General features: G+C 48.1%; 1 protein-coding gene across 1 annotated transcript in view; it reads right to left on the bottom strand.

The window, feature by feature from the left end:
* The window catches only part of RUBCN (rubicon autophagy regulator), a 43,638-nt gene that overhangs the window by 10,810 nt on the left and 13,433 nt on the right, over positions 1-19,395 (bottom strand). The window contains exons 3-11 of the mRNA XM_045287604.1: positions 17,344-17,485; positions 16,470-16,576; positions 14,275-14,431; positions 12,692-13,228; positions 11,187-11,231; positions 9,370-9,465; positions 8,540-8,655; positions 7,686-7,893; positions 7,124-7,225 (exon numbers count right to left, since the gene is read on the bottom strand). Coding sequence (XP_045143539.1) covers positions 7,124-7,225; positions 7,686-7,893; positions 8,540-8,655; positions 9,370-9,465; positions 11,187-11,231; positions 12,692-13,228; positions 14,275-14,431; positions 16,470-16,576; positions 17,344-17,485 — 1,510 coding nt within the window. The remainder of the gene's footprint in view (positions 1-7,123; positions 7,226-7,685; positions 7,894-8,539; positions 8,656-9,369; positions 9,466-11,186; positions 11,232-12,691; positions 13,229-14,274; positions 14,432-16,469; positions 16,577-17,343; positions 17,486-19,395) is intronic.

Genomic DNA, 19,395 nt, shown 5'->3' with positions numbered 1-19,395 from the left:
GTGTGTGTGTGTGTGTGTGTGTGTGTGTGTGTAAGTTTACATACATATACTTATATGTAAAGCTTGGTTATCAAATCCTTATTGATATCTGTCGATTCGTTTTTGTATGTTCCCTAAGCACAGAAAACCTTAAAAGACAGTGACAAACGTGAGCTTGTCTATTTTATTTCACAACAGAGAAATCCATACAACCTCTCTGTACCTAAACATTAATGTGTTATCCTTGTAGTTGGGTGCCATCAAGCCAAGTCTGACTCATCACACCCAAACCAAACCCACTGCCACCACGAGTCGATGTCTTCTCACAGAGACCCTATCATAGGACAGGGTAGCACTGCCCCTGTGGGTCTCGGAGACTGGAACTCTTTAGAGAAGTAGAAAGTCTCATCTTTCTCTAGAGAAGTGGCTGGTAGTTTCAATTGCTCGCCTCACCAACGAGCTACTAGTTGTCTATTTGTTCCAGTTGGTGCTAGTGGAAGAAATGAAAACTGACTAGGCTTTAAGTAAAGCAGCTCTTCATAGATAATTTGGTCTCAAACATTCTCTTTCAAAACTTTTTTTTGTAGTTTGGGTGAAAGATTACAGAGCAAATTAGTTTTCCTTTCAACAATTCATACACGTTTTATCTCAAGACGTGGACTGCAGTCCCTCTAAGCTAACAAAGCTCTCCCACTTCTAGTTTCCATTTGTCCTTTCCTGCCCCTTCCTGCCTGGTGTCATTGCTCACTTCTTGGGCCTGTCTTATTCCACAACATTCTTCTAACACGTAGGGGACTTGTCCCAGTAACCACAGAGTGAGGTAGCTAACAAGCGCTTAGAAAACATTTCCTATGATTAATGGACTACAGACGAAAAGCAAACAAATTTGTTTGCGAGTGGTAGAGAGGGGAAATGAGAGAAAGCCTGAGAGAGAGAGAGAGACATCCTCTCTCAGCGAGCACAGCGAGCTAACTCGCTTGGTGACTTTCTGGCTAGGTTGATAGGTGAAACGCTGCAGAGCTGGCTGACATGGAAGCCACTGTCCTCACAAAGATGTGCAGCAGGTCTCCAGCCTCAAGGAAGGAAGTCCTTCTCATCGGAGGTATCAGCAAATAGCTCTGCTAGGTGATCACAATGTCTCCAGAGATGAAAACCACGCCCCCGGGTGTGTGAGGATCCCCCTCAAGGGGCAAGGGGACAGGCAGCAGCCTGACACCAAAAGGCACGGCATCCCTGACACTTGTGTCAAATGCCCTGAGGACCAGTGGGGACTGGCCCTTTGCTGTGCCAGCTGCAGGACTCTCTCTAGTCAGTTCAAGCAGATGATTCGGTTGATGTGACTGAAATACAAGTCAAGGATGTAGATACAAGGACAAAGAATGAGGCAGAAAACGAAAAAGCTATTCAACTAGATGAATTCGTGTACCTCAAATAAGAGGACTTTAGAAAGAAGTGTGAATGCTTGCCTTTTGAATAGAAGTTAACATAATAAAAAAAACTATCAGTACTGTGTGCAAAAACAAATACATTTCCCCCCTAAGGGAACTTATTTCAAATGCTGATATGTGAAATAGGATAAAGCTATAACTATTTACTGAAGGAAAAAAAAAGGTTTTTAAAAAAAAGACCTGTTACAAGGAAAAGGCATTGCTGTATATCAGACCGGAAGAATGAGCTAAATTCTTATCCTAGCAAAACCTGGACATTTTATAATAAAGTCAGTGAAGACAGTCAACTTCCTCCCAGTATTTGGGGCTAGGCTGATAGTTGGTCTCTGTGCTGCTTACCTGCTAGCAGGTAAGGTGGTACTCAGCACACCTGGGAACTCAACACCGTCAGTTCTCTGTGAGTGCTGACTCAGGAGGAAACACTTGGAAAGGGAGACCCACAAGAATCTGTATTTAAGGGAGACCGGGATTAACTGCAACCTTTTTGGTAGGAGAGGGGAAACAGCTAATGATCCTAAATGGGATACAATTTTAAAATCTTGTCAGAAAGATAAGTCACGAACACTTTACATTAGTGGTTCTCAACCTTCCTAACGGCGCGACCGTTTAATACAGTTCCTCATGTTGTGGTGACCTCCAACCATAAAATTATTTTCGTTGCTACTTCATAACTGTCATTTTGCTACTGTTAGGAATTGGGTGGCCCCTGTGAAAGGGTCATTTGACCCCCAAAGGGGTTTCAACCCACAGGTTGAGAACCACTGCCATGTTGGGCCAGTTATTAATGTGGAATCTTTCTGCTCCAAACCTGCCCTTTGCCTGGTCTGAGGTGCCAGGTCCATTGGGATGACTTCCTGGCTGGCTGGCACTCACTATGGAAAGCTTTGTCAGTAGGGCGCACTGGAGGGACCAAGGAGGAGGTAGAGAGCCCTTTGTTTTCAGCTGCCAGTGGGCTCCCGGCTCTGCAACAGAGTAACCACTAGTGAATCTCAGGAAAACAGTACCACCTGGGTATTTCATGGGCAGCATCTGCTAGAGGTCTGGAGCTCTCAGCCACAGCACTTTCCCATGGACAGCTTCCCTCGGCACCCAAGAGAATGGGCTTTCCAGTTAGACTGTTGGCAGGACTCCCTCAGGCAGCTCTGCAGCCTCAGAGAACCTCACCACTCAGAGAGCTGAGTCTCAGCCGTGTGTGTGTGTGTGTGTGTGTGTGTGTGTGTGTGTGTGTGTGTGTGTAAATGGCTCTCTCCTGGTCTCATTCTTTTAAAGGCTCCCTCTCCATCCTTGGGTAGTGAGTACTCCCCATATCAGCTGTTGCTGTATTCCTCTTTATGAGCCCATCTCCCATTATAGTTCATGCTTTTTTATACTAAAGTTAGCCAAGTCAAATTACCATGTGATTTCTGCCTTTAGATTATACCTTGACTAGTTAACTGTATAGTACAGAGCCTTAAAATGCTAGAAGAATCTAGAAATACAGGAAAGGGAGCTATCACCAATCCCTAAGGCTGGAGAAGTTGAAGACTGTCTGGGAATGGGAATTCATGAATGCTGGCAAACCAACTTGGCAGGAAGAATCTGAAGAAATGGCTGAAGGAAAGAAGCAAGACACGGAAGACCACAGACTGTACAATTCCAGTGACATGAAATGTCCAGAAAAGGCAAGCCTGTGCAGGCAGCAGAGGCCTGGGGCTCGGGACAGGAAGGGGCGAATTATAAACGGGCTGAGATGTTCACTAAAACAGGAAGAAGGCAACCCCTGTACAGCTTGGCAATGTCCTGAAAACCATCACATTGCACTCGAAATGGGTACAATTGTACCTCAGGGGAAAAAATTTGAAGAAAGATATTGATGAATACAAAGCTTTCTATGAATAATTTTCAAAGGAAAGTTATCACAAAAAGGTTTATAAATTAAGTAATTTTAATGCTACTTTCTTCACAAAAACTTCAGCTCCGTAGTCTCCTTGATGAACTGCATGCCCCAAACGCAAGGCACTGGCCGAGCCCAGCTCCGAGCCACTCTAAATAGGCCAGAGAGGACCTGCCCCTCTGAGTTTCCAAGGCTGTGAAGCTTTACTTGATAAATTATCCTGAGTGATTACATTAAACTAAATGTATGCAGAACACCGGCCACAGACTATGTCTATAATATGATGCTTAAATACGCTACCTTTTCAAAGGTCCTAGCCCTGGTGGTGCAGTGCTGGCTGCTACCCAAAAGGCTGGTGGTTCAAACCCACCAGTCATCCCACAGGAGGACGATGTGGCAGTCTGTCTTTGTAAGGATTACAGCCATGGAAACCTGACAGGGCAGTTTCTACTCTGTCCTTCAGGGTCGCTAGGACTCAGAACTGACTTGACCACAATGGGTTTGGGGAATGGCCTTCCTCTTACACTATCCCATGAGAGTCCTGAATAGCATAAACCATTTAAGGTGATCAAAAAGAAACTATGGTTATACCAACTGCTCTGAAAAGGCCCACATTAGAACATCTTGGATAGAGTAGGAGAAAATGTGAAAGAGAACTTAAAATCATAAAAGAAACCAGGCTTACTGGTCGGACAAAAACTGGTAGAACACCCAAGACTGTGGCCCTTGGTTATCCTTCAGGCCTGCAATTGAACTCACCCTGTGTTAGGAAAACCAACCATGAAGATTAAAAAGGGAGCATTTACCCAAGGACAAAGTTCAGGAGGGCTAGGAAAGAAAGAGGAAGGCAAACAGGAGACAGAGAGGAGGTGGGGACGTGAGGATACACTGAGGGCACACTGCAATGGACGAGATGAAACAGAGTGGACGTCAACTGCTGAATGTGAACCTGATGATCTGCTCGGTGACCCTTCACCTGATTCGCAAAGTTAAAAACAAAACTATTATAGATATGATCAAGAAGGTGGGTTAATGAGAAGTATCATTATACTTTCGAGGCTACATTTAGTAAGAGTAGTGAACTTGTTGTGATGGAGAGCAGAATACAGCAAAGCCATCTAGAGAAGAGAAAGAAGAATTATAAAGTAGACTTTCATAACTGGGAGACTGTACGCACAAAGAACTAATATTTTCAGTCATTACTTTTGAGAGAGCCTTGTTTGGATTGAATCTCAGAAAAAGTAGTTTTGCAGTTGGAAACCTCTTTTAAATTCTTGGTATAAAACCTGTTCTGTGTATAAAAAAATTTAAAGCACCCAAAATAGGAGAGAAGGCTGCTAGGAAGGCTGCATAAAGGTAAGCCTCCTGGCTACAGCAGTGTTGATGCTCTCATAGAGCCTGATGATCATTCAATGCACCAGCAAAGGGTGGTGGCTGAAAACACGGTCAAAATCAGATAAAGGGAGATAGGATCATTTTTCCTCTCAAGTATTAGGATAAGTCGCAACAGGAGTAGAGAACAGGGTACCCAAATACTTTTACTTCTTTATGTCATGATCTAATTTGATATAATTTTTCAAATTCTAGTGGCTGACAATATTAACAGTAAGAACTGTTTAATAAAAATGTGTGAGTTTAAATAGAAAACTGCTACTTTCTTTCACTTACCCTCACCCATAGATAGCCTACTTGTTTGGGTCAGGAGGCATTCCGGAAGTCCGCACTGCCAGCAGAAATCCCAGTTGCACACTAAATAGCTGGCAGGGATGACTTTCTGAATGTTGCTTCTATAAACTCAGAACCCTAAAGAGACTCTAAGCTTATCAGTGTATTCTACTCTTGGCTGAGCGATTTTTATAGCTTAGCTGTAAATTTGAACTAAAATTCTTCAACAGACCATCTGTTTCTAAGCATCCTATCCACCACATTCACCACTTAGTCTACAATGACCACTGCGGGGAAGAATCAACAAGGATATGCTCCGTGGGGAGGGCTGTGTGGGTCTTTTGAGGAGAGAGAAGACAAGTGTCTCAATGACAGCCTGCTTGTTAATGGACTGAAGTCGTTTTTCCCAACTTCTCCAGACCCCATAGTCCTCATCCCAGGGACAGATGCCACAACGTAATTACATACGTACAAAAGCTGGTGCAAACATTCACACACATGCACATATGAGCACACTCACGCGTCCAGCACAGGCTACCTGAAAACATCGAAGCCATTGACACTGAGAGCCCGTTCTTGGACATGTGAGTCAGGTTAGATCCTTCGCTACCATCTGCGTGATAATGATTATAAGAGGAGGCCCTTTAGTGTTCAGTCAGGAAGCAAATCAAGGAGATTGACAGTCCTACACCACACGCTCCTGGGATCCAGACTGACTTCTGCTCCGGTTAGGGACACCCATCCACAGGTCACTACAGCTTGGCAGAGTGCTTGCTACTTCCTCAGTCTCACCTTGAAGACCTCCTAAAGCAGTGATCCTGGAGCAGAGGTGATTTTGTTCCCCCCAGGACTTCTGGCAACATGTGCAGACATTTTTGGTTGTCACTCTTGGGGAGGTTGCTACAAAGAATCATCCAGCCCAGAAGCTGAGAAACCCTGCCCTCGGGTCTCTTCCTTGAAGGACTTCTGTGCTGGCTGAAGAGGTCCTTGACCACCTCAGTACTCCAGGCCCCCAACTGCAGCAACAGTTTCCAACTGGAGAAGGCTCCTTCCAGAATGGATAGACTCCCTGCCGCACAGGAAGTCAGGGGGGCTGCTTCACCCCAACAAAGCAGCAGGCTCTGAATTTACATTAGCATTCTTCTCTCAAAATTCTGACTGCCAGCTTTCCTTCTTCTCATTTCAAGAGCAAGTCAATTACAAAAGGAAAAAAAACCAAAAACTGGAGTTTTAAGTTAACTACCTGATTGTCATGAATGAAAATCAGACCCCATGAAGGAGGCTTTCTGAGGACCTGGAAAAATATGTATAAAAATGGAATCTCTGGATGGAGAAGGGATCCAGCACTAAGCCTGGAGATGTCTATGGGTGTTCGTCAGATTGGCATCGACAGGAAGCCAAGGCCTCATGTAATGAAGAGCTATTCACCACCGTGTTACCATGGAGAATTAGAGCTGAACTTCATCTCTGGAAGGAAAAACGCTTGGTTTTACCCAGAAGGCAAGACCTCATGCCCCAGAGCTGTTATGTGCTTGTGAGTTTGTTTCTTTCAATGACGAGTGATTTGAACTCTTAACTTGATGACATATAATAGCCTCCCCAGATTAGAGCCGCTCCCTTTCCTCTGCACATGCTTCTAACAAGAGTGTAGGATTTTGGGGGGCAAGTTAGCACTCACTGGACAAATAATAAAGCTCTACTTTGTACACTTCATTGTTTACCACCACCACCAATGACTCTTTTTGTCCCTTTTCCCTCAGAATTCCAATATAGCTCCTTTGGGAGCATCTCAAAAGCATTCCAGTTGTCTTACAGAACACAAGAGACGAGGACTCTAATTTCATGTAGGTCTGGGCCAGCCCTTAGCTACAGGAGGAGGGATTCAAGTGAGAACTCAGGTGAAAGATGCTGCTTGAGAGGAGAAGAGAACAAAAACACAAGGGTGACTTCAACAGCCAGCCTTCTCCACCTGCCCCAAACTGCTTCCTCTCAGTTTTCTTTCCTGCAGCCATATTAAAAGGTTTTTGTTGTTTCTTGGCAACACAATAGACAACAATGTTCCAAAATGGACCATAACGAAGATCCTTAGTTAGGGAAAGTTTCTTAGCCTGTGATCCCCTAATGGAAAGCTCTCGTGTAACCAAGTGTCACGTCTTACCTTGGATTTCAAATTCATCGACCTCATCTGCAGAGCCAGAGTCGGAGAACTGTGTGGAATCACGTGAACTGAACTGGGAGCTGCTGGAAGTGACCCGAAAGCCTGTTGGGTGGAAGGGGACGAGTAAGAGAGGGGAGACAGAGGTCTCTTAGTCCTTCCATAAAAGGAACCTGTAGGGCCTCACAGCGAGAAGCTGGTAGAACCATGGCTGGTGATGTGGAAACGGGGCTCTTCTTACTGAGGTATCCCCCCCGCTGGCAAGTTTCATGTAAACAGAAGGCATTCCTACCTAGGGCCAGGGGCCTCAGTTCCATATCAGAACTCTATTCGAAAAGAAGTCGCTTGGCGCTAAGAAATAGACATGTTCTAGAACCAGCACTCCTAGTCTGCCGAGGAAAATGAAATCAGAACAACATAGAAATCTCCTCCTGACAGCAGCGGAGTCCCTGGGCCGAGGAAGAATTCCTCACAAGAAGACAAGACACAAAAGCCCGGAAGGCACTGCTCCTCAGCTTGACGCCTGAACAAGTGGACGCAGCCGGTGCTCACAGACTCCACTCACTTCCACTCTCTGTCTCTTGGTACCCAGGGAGCAGGTGCTTGGTGCGGATCTGCTGGCGACGGAGGCGAATCTTCTGCTTCAGTTCCTGGATCTCTCGGTCGCTGTCTTCCTCCTCCGCGTCCTCCTCCAGGCACTGGCTCATCATGTTGCACTTCATGAGCTCAATGGCAGCAATCAAGGACTCTGAGATGCTGAAGTGGGCATTCTCCTGGGGGAAGGGAAACACCCAAAAAGGGCACTTGGCAAAGGTCTCGGAGTCAAGAATGTGTCGCCGGTTAGAATGCCGGGAAGTGAAGCCCCTTTGATTCACAGCACCCGGGGCAAAGGCACACTTCTGTCATAAGGGATGCTGATGGCCAGGACATCTGTTCGAGTCCCCTCCTCTCCCCCTTTCTTCATAAAATACGAAAGAGAAGCCGCCCAGGATGTTCTATCAGAATCTGGACAAAGTTAGACACCTGTACACACAGTACTAATTAAATGTGGTGCTTCACAATAAAATGCTTTGCAAACTATAAAATGCCACGTGCGTGTTATTTATTACATAACACAGAAGGTGAGTCGGGAATACTATTCCCTCACGCGTCCCCATTCTAGGGGACAATAATCACATGGCTAAGATCCAGTACCTCACTGCCCAAGGTAGTTTCTGAGACAAAATCAGTACCAACATTTCTGGATTCAATGAGGTGCGCACACTCCCTCAGAGACAGACCTTGTTGAACGCCGTTACTGAGGTCCAGACCCGGGTCACTGTTGTGTCCCCGAAACCTCATCAGGGTGAACACCACTGTCCCCCCCAGGCTAGACCTCTCACCTCTTGGTGTCCTCATGAACCCCTTTCCCTTGCTCACCTTTTCCAGGTCTGCACAGCTGCCGAAGTCCTGCTCCGAGAGGTAGCTGAGGAGGGACTGCCCTTCCGACGGCTGTCGGAACATGCCTTCCCCCGAGCACAGGGGCCGACCCCCTTCTGTGGGGACATGAAACTATGTGAAAAGCTCTGCGTTGGGACGCAGCTCTCTAACAGTCAAGCTTCTCCGAGGGTCTGAGGCTTTTACCACTCCAGATGCACCCCAGGCTTCCCAGATTAACGGGGAAATAAAGATGGAAAAGCCGTTTTCTAAAGACATGTATCTGAGTCTCAAATACCAGGGCACTGAACCCCTGGGTTAGAAAATGGTGGAATGAAATGGAGAGAGCCAGGCCTTTGGTGGGGACAAGAGAGAATCGTTTCACCACTTAAGTTTACAGAAGACACACTCTCCCTTCTACTCTAGGGGGAGGGTGGGGACCTTTAGCTTAAGAGTCAGAAGAGAACACAAACGGCCTTCTACCCTGGGTGATTTCAGTGTGGAGTTTGTCCTCTGGTGACTGAGCCCAGCCAATCAAAGGTCTCTATCCCTCTACACAGGGCCATTCCATCTGGATCAACAGACGTACATGGTGATCGTACCAACAGCATAGGAGAGGGTGAGACCACTAGGTCGGAGTAGCGCAATAGAAATGGCCGATGAGCTTGGCTTCTAGCACAGGGTGAAAATGATGAAAGGGAGGGAGGGTGAGATTGTACGGTGTGCACCCACCACAGAGCTGAGACGAGCCACAGAGCTCGGAGCGCAGCAGGCAAAGGGGAACGCAGAGAAGAGACTCCCGGCTCCGGCCTCCTGGCACTAAGCTCACTTACCATACTCCATGTACAGCGAGCTGGGTGTGCTGACTTCGCTGCTTTGCCCAGAGTAGGGCACGGAGCCTCTTAACCTCGACTTATCATTGCAGGACTCTAGGATCAGTGAGCGTCAGGAGTAAAAACAAACAGACCAGGTGAGCAACAGAGACAGTCCCACCTTTAGAGTTTCCACATTGAACTGTTCCCATGCCAGTGCCCTCACAAACAGGAGAGGGGCAGCATACCAACAAGGGGCAGCCCGACAATGCAGGGGACACGTGGGGGAAGGGAAGGGAAGAGAGAAGGTGCAGAATGCACAGCTCGAAGGTAGAAACAATCCAATGGAGATGGGTTCATGAATGTAGTCCCGTTCTCCTCTCTTCTTACCAAAGGTTCTGCCAATTTCTACCCTCTTGACAATCCAATTTAGAAAACCGTCCACAGGTGAAAATGTTCTCGACACCTTCAGACTAGATTTTATAGGTCTTGTTTGGTTTTGACGCTAGGTATCAGAGTAGGATCAGACGATGTACGCTGTTACATTCACTGAAAAAAATACTAAAATATGGCCTCTTGGGAAGCCGAGGACAATGGCTGTAACTTGAGAGACCAAGGGCTCAGCTCTAGGGCTCTGGGTAAGGCCTTACCAGAGAAGGAAGGGAGAGGTTTCAAGAGAAGGCGGTCATGGTAGGAGGCACTAGGGTAAAAGTTTTCAAGGAATAGAGAGAATTGGCCGTGGGAAAACAGCAGCAGGCAGGGCTCTGAGGAAATGAGAAACGGGTATTTTCCAAAGGAGAACACAGAGTTTTCCAGTACCACAGAAGGAAGAGCAGGTGGGAAGGCAGGTTGGGGGCTGAGAAATGAGCAGGATGCGCGGGGAGCATGAAGGAGTCACATCCAATCCATCTCCCTGCCAGCTGCTCCTCTTGCCAAGAAATTGCTCTGTGGTAAGAGACGCTCCCCCACCAGAACCACCAGGGCTCCTTGTGCCTCAGACAGCGTGCTTCTACTCGCCAGAAATTTGTCTACCTCCTTTAATAACAACGAAGTTCTTCTACACGATGGTCTGACTTTAAGAACAAGACTCTTCTCAACAGAGGCTCGGCAGACTTTATTTCTCTTGATGCTTCTCCTTCGCAAGCTAACATACTCAGTTGGCTTCACTTATTCCCAGGAGGCACTGGCTGCTCAGCCCTCTCCCACTGGTCTGTCTTGTTGACACCTTCGAGTATTGATAGATTGAGTAGAACGAAATACACAGTTTAAGTTCTACAGCGAGAGCCAAGTAAAGACTCGAGTCACTAGAAAAATACTGCGAAGTGGCTGGAGTCCTGTGGAGCAGGAGGGGGTGTGAAAAGGGAAGTAAGACAGGTGAAGGAAATAGAAATGGGGACTCCAGGAGAGGCCATGCACCTAGATCGAAGACCACAGAATGGGGAGACAACACATTCTGGTGCTAATTCAAGGAAAATGAAGTCATTCAACAGTAAGTAGTCAGCTATTCAAAAAAAAAAATCATCCACTGATTCATCGTGATGCCTTCCTTAGACAAGTAGTAGGCCTCCAGGTGGGCTCTGGGCTAAAGAGCTCTGCCGTCCGGAAGCTGCTGGGGGTGGAGTCAGGCATTTGGAAGTTACGGGCAGAAAACCTATCATCAGGCAAAGCATGCTGATGGCATTCCACAAACCGGTTCAAGCACCACAGCAGGACAGACGAGCCAGACTTGATTTGACACCAGAATGGAAAAAGGGGTTCTGAGGGATGCACGATAGTGACAGGGGAGCAGAGGGACGAGGAGGCGGTGGAGGACAAAGGAGGAGGACTGGCTCCCAAACCTGCAATGGGATCTTCAACTATAATGGTGATATTCCTGGGGCCACCTGCAGGTAGACAGACAGGTGCAGAGGAGAGTTCAGACAGCAAACAAGAACGGAGAGAGAGAGTGAGAGAGAGTCTTTTTACCTACCAGAGGTGGGGTCCTAACTGGGGGACCCTTGCGCTGAAGGACAATAGCTTAAAGCTTTGCATGACCCACATCCCCTCACGCATCTACACAGGTTTCCTCTGGCTCCCTGTCCCAATGCAGGTGACGGGGTTTCTGGAATCCACGTGGACTGACTCAAGAACGGGGGCAGGGAGTCCTACATGCTCGAGGGCCAGTGGCCTGAAGCACACTAGAGACCAGGCCTGCAGCAGATGGGAAGCGAGGATCGAACCAAGCACCCTTCACATTTAAGGCCGCTGCTGGGAAGACAGGCTTTGAGTTGGAGGGTTTTTTTTCTGAAACCATTCTACTAAGTCAACCCAGATTCTTGGGGACAGAAGGTTTCAGATGTGGGCCTTCGCTCTCACCTTGCTAGAAAGAAGTCAACGGCAGGTTCTAAAGGATTCCTTTTTGGTGAGTCTTTTTGTCTTTTTGAAATTTTAGTTCTGGACGTTCACCATCCAGAACTGACTCTGAGTACGGAGGCCCATGTTAGACTGGCCATGACAGAGATTCTTCTACAGACAAACCCACCCCGAGCCTGCCAGAGAGCAACAGCCTAGGAAAGATAGTGCCAGGGAGAAGGAACAAGCAGAGGGCCACCTGCCCCAGGCTGCGCGCTGCCACCAGCTGGGGTTTCTGCGGAAGGTATCGGAGGGAGGGGATCCTTACCTGAAGATTTCTCAAGCAGGCGAGCCAGTGGCCAGCCCCGCCTACTTTCTGACTAGGTCACATCACCCACACTTACTCATGTCCCTAATTTTAACTCTTCCTGTTGCCGAGTGACGTTCCGATTCACAGTGACCCCACATGAGAGCGTGGAGCTGCCTCCTTGGCTTTTTTAAGCTATAGTCATTACAGGAGCACAGGCTGCCAGGTCTTCCCTCCATCAGAGCAGCTGTGTGGGGTCCAAAACAGCCAACCCTTCAATGACCAGCTGCTGCAGCCCTTGAACCACCAGGTGCCTGAGTTTTAATTAGGAAACCCAAATAACACTTTGCCTTTTCAAGTCAGAGTTACACCCCGACCAGACTTCTGAAGAATCCCAGAAAGGGGAGGGATTGAACTGAAAGGGATTCTTTCTAAAGTTCATCAGGACTGCCCCGCAGTCAGAGAGGTACACTTAAAACTTGAACTGTGAGGAGGCATGCTATCCTACAGACGCCAAGAAAACATTGAACACAGAGCCTTCCTGAGTAGCCACATAACATTACAAACTTGTCTCTCTCCGTCTAAGTATGACCGGTACATGAGAAAAAGAACTCTTTCTGCCGGGTGACGAGCACCAGAGCAAACGCTCCCTCCCATCCCAATGCAGGAGGCCACCTGGCCAGCGGGGCTGGCGCGCCTCATTACCTGGGGCTCCACTGGAGATGATGTTGGTATCTGATTGAGAGCGAGTGTGGCTCTTCTTTGTCCCACTGGGAACGGTGAGCGTCTGCCCCTCTGAGAAGCTGGACCTACGAAGGACACTAGACAGCTGTTTCTGCCCACTGCCCTCCTGGTCCCCTAGGGAGGACGTGGTGGACTCTGGCTTCTGGGAGCTGCTGGAGGAGAACAAATTGAGGCTGCTGCTCCCGGTGTTGCTGCTGTGACTCTGGCAGCTGGCGCTCCGGCTCCGGGGGTCCAGGTTGCCGATGGCCAGGTACTCGGGCCCCTCACTAGCATCACTCGGGGACTCATTCTGGCTGCTGGCCCAGGAGGCTTCGATGGGGCTGGTCAGAGGGCTGCTGCAGCTCATCTCCGGCGGGGACGAAGGGGAGTCCCTGGCTAATGCAGGGATCGAAAGCAGAGAGGCTTGAACAGCCTGACCCTCGGCTGGTGAGGCTTGTCCTCTGCTTTCTTGAGGTTTCCAGGAAGGGCCAGCGAGTGACGAGGAAGTCGATTTTCTCTCTAGGATATGAAAGGAACAGGAAGGGCAATGTGGGCTGGGATCCTGTGGCATGTGTGAAGCGCTCGTGCACAAACAAGCAAGCACCAAACTTCCATGGCTGCTGGACGGAACTCCAGGGACCACGGCCATGCACGGTGTCACCTTCCAAATGGTCAGGGAAATGAAAAAGCACTATTTAGAAGCAGCTAGGTTTCATAGATGGACTATTGGGACAGTGGCTTCATTGCTTATTGGTGTGCCTGCCTCATCTGTAAAATGAGCATAAATAATAATACCTACCTCACAGGACTGTTATGAGGACTGACGAGATAATATATAGAAATAGATTGAGGGCAACGAATGTACAAATGTGCTTTACACAATTGATGTGTGCATGGATTGTGATAAGAGTTGTGTGAGCCCCTACAGGGCAAGATATGACAAATAACAATTTACAAACTATCAAGGGCTCATGAGGGAGAGGGGAGCGGGGAGGGAGGAGAAAAATGAGGACCTAATGCAGGGGGCTTAAGTGGAGAGGAAATGTTTTGAGAATGATGAGGGCAATGAATGTACAATGTGCTTGACACCATTGATGCGTGCATGGATTGTGATAATAGTTGTATGAGCCCCTAATAGAATGATTTTTTAAATGATTAAAAAAAAGAGGACATGATCTGGAAAAGGAATAGCAGTCATCTTGTCACTATATTACATGGCATCAATGCATTTTGTGTATTTTAAATTAAAAAAAAAGAAAGAGATCATGACAGAACCTGGCACACACCAGGCACTCAGTAAATGTTGGCTATTATCATGTAAATGTCTTCTTGGCAATGTGGATTAGAAACCCAAGAGAATTTAAAAACATCTCTTTCCCTTGTTACGTAAATGAGTCTACTAAATTAATTTAGGTGAAGTGTTACAGAACTTTTTAAGACATCATCCTTAAGACCTAAGTTAAGATGAGCTGCCAAGCCAAGGCTCCATGCCCAGCCTGTGAGCACCCACAAAGGCTTCAGCATTCCTCCAGGGATACACGTAAAAGCCCCCTCCCGCCCCTCACCTGAGCCCTGGTTGAGCATGGATTGGTGGAGGCTGGAGAAGGACCCGAAGTAAGAATGATGGGCGTAGCTGGTTGGAGGGGTGTACGTAGAACCAGGCAGTGCCGTCAGGCTCTGGCTCTTTGTCACCAGCAGTGGGCTCTCATGCTTCCTGGCAAACTAGAAACCAAAGGAAGAAAGGGGGTATCAGCTTCACAGCGAGAGGCCCTCAGCGGAGGGGCCCTCAGCAGCGTTGGAGAGCAGTCAAAGCCTGAGGATACAGCACCTTGCTGCTGCTGTGGGTTCCTGCCACCAAGCTGATTTCCAGCTGATAGCAATCTCATGTGAGCGTGAAACTGCCCCATCAGGTTTTCTAGGCTATAATCTTGGCTCGATCAGAACTCACAGAGCTGCTGGGTGGGTTTGACCCAACCTTCCAGTTAGCAGCCAAAGGGCTTAAATAATAGGCTGCCGGGCTCCTTTCAGGGAGTGCCCAGTTCCCTCTAACACCACAGCTTCTGCTGTTGGCTGGAACCTTTCTGGGTGGCCGTGCAGGAGGGCTTTCAGGAGGGAGCACCGCACAGCGCTGAAGACTTCATGTGTGGAGTCATAAATTAGGCAAACGCCAAAGTGCTGAAGACGTCGTGTGCGGAGTCATAAATTACGCAGACACGGCCTCAAACCAGGCCGTCTCTTACAAGCTATTTGGCCCCAAACTTGGGCTCCTGACTGATCACTTCTGTGCCTCTGTGGTCTCCTTTGTCAAATGAGAGTAACGTCTACCTTTAAAAGTTGTGAGGTCCAGCCTATGCAATCACGAGGTGTCAAAAGGATCAGGTATAAGGCATCATCAGAACAAAATATCTTACCATAGTGAATGATGGGGGAGTGCAGAGTGGAGACCCAAAGCCCATTAGTAGGCCTTGCAGAGGGGTTTCGGGGAGGAGACAAGCCAGTCAGGGGGCGATATAGCAACGATGAAAAATACAACTTTCCTCTGGTTCCTAAATGTTTCCTCCCTGCTCCCACTATCATGACACGAATTCTACCTTGCAAGTCTGGCTAGACCAGAGGATGTACACTGGCACAGATAGGAACTGAAAATACAGGGAATCCAGGGCGGATGATCCCTTCAGGACCAGTGGTGAGAGTGGCGATACTGGGAGGGTAGAGGGAGAGTGGGTTGGAAAGAGGGAACTGATTACAAGGAACTATATGTGACCTCCTCCCTGGGGGACGGACAACAGAAAAGTGGGTGAAGGGAGACGTCGGACAGGGCAAGATATGACAAAATAATAATTTATAAATTATCAAGGGCTCATGAGGGAGGGGGGAGCAGAGAGGGAGGGGAAAAATGAGGACCTAATGCCGGGGGCTTAAGTGGAGAGGAAATGTTTTGAGAATGATGAGGGCAATGAATGTACAAATGCGCTTTACACAATTGATGTATGTATGGATTGTGATAAGAGTTGTATGAGCCCCTAATAAAATGATTTTTTTAAAAAGTTGTGAGGAATGGATAGATGGATGGATGGATGGATGACTATAAGAGCTGTAAGATGCCCCAATAAAATGATTTTTTTAAAAGTTGGGAGGATTAAATGAACTGGTACATGTATTGTGCACTGTACCCTTCTTGGCATATATAAAATATTCAATAGCAGAAGAACCAAATTCAAACAAGGAAAAGAGCTAGGGGAATCCCTTCTAAAAGGAGTAGGGAGAATGGGGGAGACGGCGGCAGGTCCGGGAGCGGGCAGGGGCGAGGAGGGGGGCACAGGGAGGTGCAAAAATAAAAAATAATAAAAGGTGTAGGGACTCCTACTGAGACACTGCTGAGAACAGGAGTGATGGGGTGAATGACTGGAGAGTTCATGATAAGCAACGTCAGGCAACAGCATTTTCTTTATACTGCAAGGACAAACACCAGACTGTGCAATACAGGGCAGGCCGGGTCTGACTCAGTGAGCCCTCCCTGTGCTTCCGAATCAGCCCTCTGCTCCCCAGCCTTCAGTCAAGTCTACCCTCAAGAAGGTGCTTTTTGTGTAGGGGAACTCAGGGTCCCCTTCCCAACAGACGGTATCTGCTCTGCTTCTCCAGGCATCTTTTTTCTTTCTTCTTCTTAATGAAAACCTTTAGCTTCCAGCGGACCACAAGCAGCAGCATAGCAAAGCCCAGAGGTCCTCTAGCGCCAGGCGGGCGTTCCCTTCCGCCTTACCATGGAGGCATCGATCTGCGCCAGGAGGCGGGGGTTGTTCTGTTCCACTGCTTCCAGGCACTGGAGCATGGCCGTGACGTGAGCGTTGCTTAGCAGGAACGCCGCATCTAGAGAGAGGAAAAACACCGATGTGATGGAGCCCTACGAGGTGATCTGAGCTGCCCTATAGTCCGGCCTGGAGGAGCGCAGGGAGGGCAAGAGGGCGAAGATGCAAGCCACTTGCAGAGAATCATGCCACCTGTGGTGGGCAAGGGCAAGGTGGGACAAATACAGTACAGGGAAGCCCCAAGAATATGCAGTACAGCAAGCAAGCCTTTGGGGTCAGAAAAGCCTAGAGGTGAACTGGAAACAGCATGCTGGCACCTTGTGACAAATGTAACTACTGTCACTAAACAGGCTGTACAGACATTGTCCCAGGGGAGCCTAATTAACTGTGTAAATGTTCACTAAAAGCACAATAAGACATTTCATCTGAATCCCCGTTCTACCAGTCATTATTCATCAGCCGTGTGACTTTGGCCAAGCCACCTGACCTCTTTGAGTTCTGTTTCACTGAATAGAAAATGAGGGTCAAAACACCCAATTCTCAGGGGTTTTGTAAATTTGGTAAAATTATGTATCAGTGATAGACACAGAGGAAACTTTCAATAAATGGTAGTTATACTTATTGGTTTGCATGTATTGGATGAGGCACAAAGCATGGATGTGGTTTTCATGGAAGGTGAGGGGAAAGACTGGATTTATGCCTCTAATCAGAAACTCGGGGACGTCCAGTGGCGGGAAGGGGCCCTTCAGGTGAGCTTGTGCAGAGGAACCGCGAGGTGAAGAGACTGCGCGAGCACGTGCAGCACTCCGGGCTCAGTGACTGACTTACCTGAGTAGAATTTTCTGACATACTGCCTGTCCCCGAGCAGCAGCCGGAGCTGGGCAGAGAGACAGTGGCACTGCAAGCTGTGCTGCAGCCACGCCTCCGCCACGGCACGCTCGCTCTGGCCGCGCTCGTGCAAGGTGATGAACTGCAGGCAAAGAGGCATGAATCAAAACATAAATCCTGGAAGCAGCAGCAAGATCGAGGCCTAATGGCCTGAGAATTAAACTGAGATGGGCGTGAATGGAGGTGGGGTGGGTATCAGAGGCATTTTTCCACCAGCGAGCATCTAGAAGCTACTGAGGGAGGAGAGGCAAGGAAGGGCTTCCAGGATGGTTGAACCACTGGTGAGGAACTAAATAGCTCAGACCTGAGACTCCAGGGGATGAGGAAGCCGCTAGATCTGGCTCTTTATGTTTTAATTCCAAAGAGGTGCTGTTCTGGTATATTTAAAGAAGGGTACCCAATAAAATGATTTTTAAAAAAGAAGGGTAAACTTGGCCTCTTTGCTTCTCTCACAGAGTCCTGGTGGCTGCCAGAAAGACTGTGACAAAATTTGGAGGGCAGTATCTTGGTGGGGGGAAATGTCACCAAAGGTTCTCCACCAAAGGGAAGCCATCTGAGCACCTCTGTTTGGTTCAAGCTACAGGGTTCTCTCTGTGGAATATGCGTCTACTCGGCTGTTTCTAAAAGCAAGGTCTTGTAGCTCAAGGTAAAAAGACACGTGAATGGCAATGCTAGTGTATGCGTGGCATTTCCTCGAGGAAATGCCTACAGAAACACAATTTATAAAAGGACACTCGCCAGAGGTTTGCTGGGAGGAATAAAGTAGAAAGGACAAAGAAATCCTCCACAGATCACTGGCCCCTGGTTTGTTCTCACAAAAGCAGGGCAATGTGACACGCAAGGATTTGGCTTCCTGATTATTCAGAAGCAAACTGGCATCATTTCAAGCAGCCCTGGTAGCGCATTGGGTTGAGCACTGGGCTGCCAAGCAGGTCAGACGTTCAAGTCCACCAGTCCCAGAAGCCCCCAGGAGCAGTTCTGCTCTGTGCAGCAGTGTCACTGTGGGCCAGAATCGATTTGATGGCAGTGGATTTGGTTTTGGTTTTTGAACATCATCTCAGCAATGACTCTGGCATAACATTAAATAAACCCAGCCGTGTAGTAACAGCTATTGAAAATGGTGGTGGCTATTTGAGGGTTCATGACATGATTCTAATTTTAGAGATATAAAGGGGCCTCAAAAATTTTCCACAAATTAAAGGAAAAAATCATAATAAAAAAGAAATGGGTAGTGGGGGCACAGGGCACCAACCCACCCAAGGAGAGGGTATTGTTTATACCTCCACAGGGAAGGAAGGACCAGACTTCAACCCAGTGCTCCAAGATGTGAATGAAACATGCCGGCGTGGAGTAGGGAACCAGTGGAGAGGTCTGGGGTTTGGCCCCAATCCCAAATACTAAGTGAACACCTCCCCTCCCCCCAGAAGAATTTTTTCAAAAGACGGCATTGAATCTGCAGCTCCAGGAGAGGGACATATCTGATCGGTGCACACGGTGCAGACAAAGGGGGAGGAGGAGAGAGTGGAGCACACCCTGGCCCACGAGGCCTGGAGGACGATGACCCCAATTAGAGCAGCCAGTCCACAGAGAGGACCACATGGCCAGCCCCACTATGAGACATGACGCCCCTCACTGACCCATAGCCTTACAGGGGACAACACTGGAGACGCAGTGTGGGAATTGCACTCGATCTGATCCCGCCACACGGAGGCAAAACACTAAGGGGGTGCAACAGAACAGCAAGGGCATGGAGCGGTGAGGTCCCCAGGGAATGCTGATGGAGGACTTTGGGGCCAGGGCATGGTACCTCAACAGACTGGACTGGAAAACCTAAAGGCCAACTGAAATTCCTAAAGGCCAACAAACGATCCTTGAACTAACTACAAGCTTTTCTTTCTTGTTGTGTTTTGTTTGAGTTTTTTTGTCATTGGTTTGTTGTTGTTGTTGCTGTTGTTGTTTTGTTTTATATGGTTGCTTGGTTTTGCTCTGTCT

The sequence above is a fragment of the Echinops telfairi genome, unplaced genomic scaffold, assembly GCF_000313985.2.
Source record: "Echinops telfairi isolate 266 unplaced genomic scaffold, ASM31398v2 ScPeMD7_17;HRSCAF=63, whole genome shotgun sequence".
NCBI lineage: Eukaryota > Metazoa > Chordata > Mammalia > Afrosoricida > Tenrecidae > Echinops > Echinops telfairi.
The sequence above is the reverse complement of the archived record's forward strand: the minus strand, read 5'-3'. Positions and strand labels throughout refer to the sequence as shown.